The sequence below is a fragment of the Ziziphus jujuba genome, chromosome 5, assembly GCF_031755915.1.
Source record: "Ziziphus jujuba cultivar Dongzao chromosome 5, ASM3175591v1".
In the NCBI taxonomy this organism is placed as follows: domain Eukaryota; kingdom Viridiplantae; phylum Streptophyta; class Magnoliopsida; order Rosales; family Rhamnaceae; genus Ziziphus; species Ziziphus jujuba.
In genome coordinates, this window is record NC_083383.1 from 9,204,679 (window position 1) to 9,212,872 (window position 8,194).

Genomic DNA, 8,194 nt, shown 5'->3' on the forward strand with positions numbered 1-8,194 from the left:
CCTTCTTCGCTTTTGAAATGAAGTATGTGAGACTCTTTCTCACTCCCTATTGGACAAATCTTGCTTGTTTTTCTCAATCTAAACGTTAGTGTGTGAAAACTACAAAGCTATAGTCCATTTATTGGCAGCCAATAGCCATTTGTCCGAGAAAGAAAAGGGGGAGAATTAGGATCCTTTATTAGATTTTTTATCATATTTATCTATGTTTGTTTTTTAATTTTAACAATTATCAATGTCATAGGTAATGTATATCGATTTTATCAATATAATTTTTTTAAAAACATAATTAAATTCAAATAAAATATATGTGTTAAAGAAAAACAAGCAGAAAATCCTAGAAAATGAAAGAATTTTTAATGTTTTCATGTGGTGTATTTAGAATACCAAACCATATCACACCCCAAAGAAAAAGGTTTTCGGAAGCAGCCCATCGTTATTGGCAGGTCCAATCAAGGTAATAAAAAAGATGAAAAAGAGTATGAAAAAAGAAAATTACACTAATCATTTTTTGTATTTTGACTCAAGGCTCACTTTGATTTTTTTATTTTTTTTAAACAAATTATCTAATTTACAAATATTCAAAATCTTCCCACATTTCATGTGATTGAATCGTATTCGCATGAACATGGGTATTTTATACTCAATCATTAAAATATCCATTTCGTCAGACTCACTTTAATCTGTAAATTTTCTTTTAGACAAAATAATGTTACGCGAAATAGGAAATTTTCAAAAATTATTGATATAATTAATTACGACTATTTATTTTGATTTGGAATACTATTAAAATAAATTTATTTTTTCTATTTATTGATGAATTTTTTGGTCTGGGCAAAAAAAATTCCAAATATCGTTCTATATTAGAAACGGGGAAATAACGGTTTTCAACGTCTGGGCCAGTGAGAGGGAAGGCTTTATGCATCCTCATTGTTTTCTTGCAATCTGGAAAGTGTAAGTCTCGTAGTATTTGATAGAAGAAGAAGAAGAAGAAGAAGAAAACAAAAAAGTCATACTTTTAGCAGGAGCTGAGAAAAGCAAAGCAACAAAAAATGAGTTCGGCTTCGTCAATCAGAGCATTTGGAGCAATTCGTTTTCTTCACAGATTCTCTAATGGAGTTTCCTCCAAATGCCTCAACTCATTGACTCTGCAAAGTACCTTTTCTCGAATGCCAAATTCAATTTTTATTATTATTTTTATTTCAAAAATAGAAAAATGGCTGTTAAATTGATTATTCGTGATTCAGGGACCGGCTTGCTAAACGGCAACTTATCGTCTTCGTCAGCGATATCATCAATGTCTTCGTGGGTTTCGATTTATAGAGTGAGATATAGCAGTGGTGGAGCCAGAACCATATGGACCTTCACTCCTCTCTCAATGGGTAGGCGTTCTAGCAAAATCGCTGGTAGAAAGGTTTGCACTTTTTTTCTCTCTCTCTTTGGAATACCACCTGTTCGACGAAAATCCCAATTAGTGATTATTTACCATTGGACATTTATTTATTTTCAAAACGTTTCCTTTTCATTTAGGTGCTATTTGTTGTTTATGTCTGTGGATCCTTTTGCTAAATGATCAAGTCGTAAAAATTTCTATTTAATCAGTTATCTTTATTTTATTTGGAGTATTTATATTATGTGTGGAAGGTGATACAATTTAGTGCAGGTTGCTCAAGATGCCAAGAAGACAAAGCTGTATTCAAGGATTGGAAAAGAAGTTGTATCTGCGTAAGTTGGTTTATACTTTTCACGGATTGATTTGTAATCACTATGTACAGAACATATTTGTTACCGTTATTGTTGGCAAAATGCACTTTGGATTTTTTAACCCCTTTTTACTATTTTGCTGTGAGTCCATGTGTCTACATTTTTAACATTCACTGAGCAAAACTGATTTCTTTCCATGTTTCCCCAATACGAATGGCAGTTCTTTGGTAGGCTTCATAGGTTTCCTTCTTTTGATGTAAGGGGTCAGATGTTGACAAAGTTTAGTGTTCTTAACGATGCAGTGTAAAGAAAGGTGGTCCGAGCCCTATATCAAACACAGTCCTGGCAGCCGTTCTTGATAAAGCCAAGGAGCTTGATGTACCAAAAGAAATTGTAGAACGGAACATTAAGAAGGCTTCTGAGAAAGGACAAGAAGCTTACATTGAGAAAATCTATGAGGTTGAAATATTTGGTGCTGGTGCTGTTATCATGCGTATGCTCATGTTTGATGAATTGGGTCTGGTTTTTTTCTGTTTCAGACATCTAATACATTTAAGTAGATATAGTTTGCTAAATAATTAGTATCTTTGACTGTTCAGGTATATGGTTTTGGAGGAGCTAGTATGGTAGTTGAAGTCTTGACAGATAAGATAAACCGATCTGTGGCAGCTATTAGAGAGGTAGTGAAGGATTGTGGGGGGAAAATGGCAGATCCTGGATCTGTTATGTTCAAGTTCAGACGTGTTCGAGTTGTTAATATAAAGGTCTCAGATGCTGACAAGGATCAGCTCCTTGGCATTGCATTAGATGCTGGTGCCGACGATGTTATAGAGCCTCCAGTGTATGAAGATGATACTGAAGAAGATAGATCAGAAAGGTACCTTCCATTATAAGGATTATTCTTCTATGTCTATTCTCCTTGCTGTAGTTTCACTTCTTCTAATTTGTAATAGGTCTGTAATTATTCTGAATATACTGACAGTTTTTTTATGACCTGCATTGTTTGTATGCCATCTTCTTTGTGTTTCAGTTATGAAAATTAAGGTACCAGATCCTACAGAATTCTGATCACTTTCTTGCTTTCTTCTGATAGCTACTATAAAATTGTGAGTTCGTCAGAGAACTACTCAACGATACTAGAAAAACTACGCCTGGAAGGAATAAATTTTGAGACTGATAATGGGTCTGAGCTAATTCCAATAAACACTATAGGGGTATGTCTTACAGCTAGGCTTTTAATTTGCATGACTGTAAAACGCGAGGTTTAAATTTATCACTCCTGTTTGAGATTCAATATATATTACATTTTCATTTCTACTTACTGTGAGTGAAAATGGGACAAGTAAGATTGATTAATTTCAGGTAGATGACGAGGCTTTGGATTTGAACAAGGAACTTATGGGCAAATTACTTGAACTCGATGATGTCGATGCTGTTTATACCGATCAGAAGTGATCAAGTTTCTAAAGCTAATGATAGTTATCATATCAGCAACTGAACCAAGTTTTTTCCATGGAGGAATTGTATCCATATATCTGGTTTGTTCTTGATTTGGCCTTTAAATTGCAAATATATATCTCTCATTTCTTTAAATGAGAAGAGAAAAAAGAGAGTTTTCTTACCCTCGTTGCTTTCTTGTGGAGGAATATATTCTTTTCTCAGATTTATTGAATCTGGAAGAACAATGAATAAGAGAATTACTCATTGTAGGGATAATAAAGCTTATATTTTACAAATTGGAGGCAAACAGATCACTCTTTTCTCTAGTACATCCACTAGTAAACTCTTATCAATTTACTAACCGAAATGTAATTTACAGTTAAAATACGCACTCATCAACTTTCATTTCTCAAACTTCTGGAAGATTTACATAATTAATAGATCACCAACAATATTACTCATCCCCAAATAAAATAACTATAATGAACATACTTTCTTTTCCATTGCATTGCTCTTCCTCATATTGTATACCATCCCAATGTACGTATCCAAAAAGTCATATCTAATGCACGTGAGGTTCGTATATTCGTAGCTGTCTTTTTGGTGAATTCATATATTTGCAGCTGTCGATCACTGAATAAACTTTCAGTTTTAGAAATATAGCGAAGCTAGTATTTAATACTGTCAATTCACTTGTTTGGCACCCAGCATCCATGCAGCCCATATGGAAGTCCATAGGGAAACTTTGCTCTGGCAATCTCTTCGAAGGTTGCTCCATCTAATAACAGTGCATATCCATCTCCACTTTTCTCACTAACCATCGAGATCACCACGCCTGTAGCCATCCATTTAAGTAAAATTAATCCACAATTTACATTATATAACTGTAAAAGTATAATTTTAACCGGAGTTGATGGCTGGACATGACACCTCTCAAGACTTGAGAGCAATTAGCATATGCCCAATCGGTTCAAGGAATGAAATGGTTTTTGTAGAGGGTAACTAGAATTATTTAGGACGTCTTTTTGTAGAGTATAGAACTACGTGTTTAATTAAACTCACCGTCATCTTCCTCTGTTGCCCCAGGTCGAGCCACGAAGAAAGGTTCCGACGGCACCGTGCCTTCGTCGTACCAATTCTTAGCCTTTTTATTCACCAAGTCAATCTGTAATTATTCCAAATTTTAACTTATGAGTTAATTATTATCCACATCCCAAGCTATAATAATTAAATCAAATTCTAATTAGAAAGTTTTAATAATAATAACAACAACAACAACAACAACAATAAAGGGAAACCATTATTGATTGATAATTCTAGACATAAATGGAGGATGGAAATGGAATATTTACCTTAGTGAGTGTGTTGGGAAAATTGCATGGACGCTGGGCCCCACAAGCATAAGCGTATCTATATTTTTTGCCTAAATATGCAGGGTTGATGCTGCACATGTCCATGCCTCTTCCATGTTCATTTGGGTCTAATGCTGCATCCAATTTCCCATATGGACTACCGTCCAGTGGTATGGTAAACCTTCCAACCCTGTTTAATTTATATATATATATATATATATAACCAATTAATTCAATTAACAAGAAAAAGGATATACATACATACATATATATATATATATAACTTCACATACCAACTTTAGTTCAAGAATGGAATTATATTCGGAAAGGGGACCATGAGATGTTCTTGTATTTGGGTTCACTTTCATGCACTCATGAAATCTTTTTTTGTTTTTTCTTCTTTTTATTTGATTATAGTCTATAAATGGCACATAAAAACTTTATAAAGACCACCCTCAAGTAAGAAAATAATAATAATAACAATAATAATAATGGATATATAGATTTGAGTGATCATTTAGAAAATGAAAATTCTCATAGCATTACAACTATGTATGTGTGTATATATATATATATGTATACCTGGCATCTGGTAGTACATCTTGACCCATTAAAGTACGAAGATTGTGTAGCCTGAGTTTATCCAGAATGGTGGTGTCCGCATTATGTTCACAACAGTCTGCAACAATGGCCGTCAACCTCCCATCTTCATCTCTCTCTTCGTAAGCATTGATAAAATGGAAAGTAACGTACAACGGCACTTGCACGCTCACCACCTTATATATACATAATTCATACCCGTACCCCCATTATATTATTATTAAACGGAAAAATCATATCATCTAATTTATTATTAAACAAATAAAAATATATACAGAAAATTAAGAGAAAAAGTGGGGAGGTGTGAACTTACAACTTTGCCACTAGTCTTGCACATAACATGCACAAATGCCTTGGAATTAGGGTGCCACCTAAACTTGTACAAAGGTGTGGGCTCAGCCTTGAGCAAGTTCTGAGCACAATACCTCAGCGACATCTCCGGCACGATCACATAGTGCTCCGTCACCGGAAAAGAGTGAACCCACCCCGGCGCCGGTCCACCACGGCAGTCAACACGGCCGATCACTTTCCTCTCGTTGGTTCCCGGTTCCATCCTCACCACCAAGTATCCCGGTTTAACCAGATCCGGCAACAGCGTCAAAAACTCCGTCTCGGTCACGATCGGGTGCGCCGAGTGGATCAAACCCCCTAAACAATCGCTGTACTCGAACTTCCCCAGGGTGTCGAGCGTGTTGGGGTCTATTATTATCGATCCTTTTTGAGTCTCAGTCAAGCAAACTACGCGGCCGTCGCCGAGCTTAACGACGCCGGTGTTTGCATTGTCGGTTAAGGAGGAGCCGGAGAACAAGCTCGCCAGCTCCCCTACATAGGATAGGAAGTTGTCTTGCTTAGGTACCTCGGAGAATTCTCGGTAGCACAGCTTTTTGTTTTTCTTGGCCGCCTTATAGGCCTCCGATTCGATCTGGCGGTGGCCGGCGATTACCCGGCCGTTCTCGAAATGGAGTTTGACAAGTGTTGCGTAGCCGTCGAAGAGGTGCCGGAAGGTGTAGTCGTCGATATGCCACATGCCCGGACCGTTTCTAAGGTACGTCCCGTTCTGCATGTAAATTAGTGTCCATTTATTAAATTAAATTAAATTCTGTACTAATCGGAGAAAAAAAAAATGGTGGTTAAGATTGTATTGATTATTATTATTATTATTATTATGCTCTGTACTAAATATATATATATATATATATTATTATTTTGATGTATTATATCACTCAAGATTTATTATTATCTTTTTTTATAATATATCGAAATTAATAGAAAATGGATTTGGAATGAGACTTTGACACGTAATCTCCGCCTGGCATATAAAATAAAAAATAAAATAACATAAAGAAGTATATATGACTATGAACAAGTCATAGAATTATATGTTGTAGCCAGTGAACATTTTTTAGCATTATTGAAAAAAACAATAACCAAGATGAGGAATATACAATAACTATATATTATTTTCTCTTTAATTTGGTGACACATCATACGACAACATGACGGGATATTTGATTGTGAGTTAATGAATTAATTAATTGAATGCTTCAACAATGTCCACATAAATAAAACAACATTATTAGTATTCAATACGACAAATATTCTCCTTCAATTAGATGACAATCCTACATCGCGCGGTAACAAAATAAAAAAAAATAATAATAATAATAATAATAAAATAAAATAAAATAATAAATAAAAAATAAAGAAATTTCCCAAACAATGCCGGTTTTCTGCACTACTCGTCTCCAAAGGTAAGTCCACCACCACCACCTCTCATCTCATGAAATGGTTATTTTTATTTTGAAAAGCTTTTACAATAAATAAAAATAAAATAAAAAAGAAATTAGCTGGTTGTATAAATGAATAATATATGACGTACCAGCCAGAGAGGTATTGTTCCTTGTACATCAAGCTCTCCTTCCCATCTCTCTTGGCGCACACTGGTCCAGGCAGCATGGCTGCTCAACTTACGTTGTTCAATTTCTTTATCTGCTGGAGGAGGAGAGGTTGGTCGCAATGGGGTTGCAACGTTGGTTATTGTCAACCTGCGGACTTTGTGTTTGGAAAAGGGAATGGTTTCAAAACAGAATGGAATGTTTCTGACCAGGTTATCAGAAGCTGTTGGTGTTGGCAAAAAAATGGAGTTTCCAAAGGAAGAAGAAGAAGAAGTCATGGAAGCCATGAGAGCTGTGAATTAAGTAAAGAAGAGGGAGGTGGAAGAGATATATAAGGGTTAAAGAACGGAGAGGTGGTGCATGGTATTTATAGGGGATGAATAAAGTATTATTATTATTATTTATTGTTAAAATAAATAGTGTGAGAATAACAAAGGTTTACATGTACATGGTTGGTATCTTGATTGGTGGGATTCTTTTTCACTACAAGACATTTTATATCATATGGAAACTATGATCCAGTGTTGCAACCTGCAAACTTATACATTTATTACAAACCTCTCATCTCAATGATCATATAATTAGCTACATGATGGGTATGGGGATTGACATACAGTACATATGAGCGTAATATTCCACGCAGTTAATTAACTAGTTATATGAATATTTTAATAATTAATCAGTTCGAAATATTTCCCTCGTGGCCTTAAATTTCATTTTTTTGATTTCTTTTTTCTAGCTGAGGTGTTTCACTTGTTTGTATTCAATTATTAGCTCTTTTTTTTTAATACATATTATTAAAAATTGAAAAAATTAAAATTACCGTGGTTGGCGATGGCAGGATAAAGGAGACTTTTCATTAACTTTTAAATCCTATTAAAAATTAAAATTTAAAAATACATTTAGATCTATATAAATTTTATTTTATCCTTAAAATTTTAATATACTAGATTCACTCTTAAAAAGATTCATAGCTGATAAAAATTGTCTTGATAAAAACTTCATCAAAGCATCATCACGAGAGATTTCCTCTTTATATAAGCATACCTTAAGTTTTTACTTTTGAAATGAATATGTACTTTTGGTTGATCATTGGTGTTCGATAAAATTGTTGACATTAATAATGCAATGATGACTCCCCCTGGCATTTGCAGGCACATGATGAGATGGATTTTCCAATTTTCATAAATCTTTTTCCTCACTTTC

At 34.5% G+C, this 8,194-nt stretch overlaps 2 protein-coding genes across 2 annotated transcripts; one reads left to right on the forward strand and one right to left on the reverse strand.

Annotated features, from left to right (window-relative positions):
* The first annotated feature begins 653 nt into the window (after positions 1–653).
* On the forward strand, positions 654–3,322 carry LOC107420450 (probable transcriptional regulatory protein At2g25830). The gene is made up of 7 exons (XM_048475059.2): positions 654–1,152; positions 1,245–1,411; positions 1,661–1,722; positions 2,004–2,160; positions 2,301–2,578; positions 2,795–2,915; positions 3,064–3,322. Exons 1-7 carry the CDS (start codon positions 1,050–1,052, stop codon positions 3,154–3,156), a joined length of 981 nt encoding a protein of 326 aa, XP_048331016.1. The 5' UTR covers positions 654–1,049; the 3' UTR covers positions 3,157–3,322.
* Positions 3,323–3,513: 191 nt separating this feature from the next.
* LOC107420451 (carotenoid cleavage dioxygenase 8 homolog B, chloroplastic) lies at positions 3,514–7,307 on the reverse strand. Its single transcript, XM_016029413.4, has 6 exons — positions 6,973–7,307; positions 5,407–6,150; positions 5,076–5,269; positions 4,494–4,683; positions 4,204–4,306; positions 3,514–3,976 (listed from the first exon to the last, which is right to left on the reverse strand). The coding sequence occupies exons 1-6, from the start codon at positions 7,273–7,275 to the stop codon at positions 3,831–3,833; spliced, it is 1,680 nt and encodes a 559-aa protein (XP_015884899.2). The 5' UTR covers positions 7,276–7,307; the 3' UTR covers positions 3,514–3,830.
* Between the last annotated feature and the right edge of the window lie 887 nt (positions 7,308–8,194).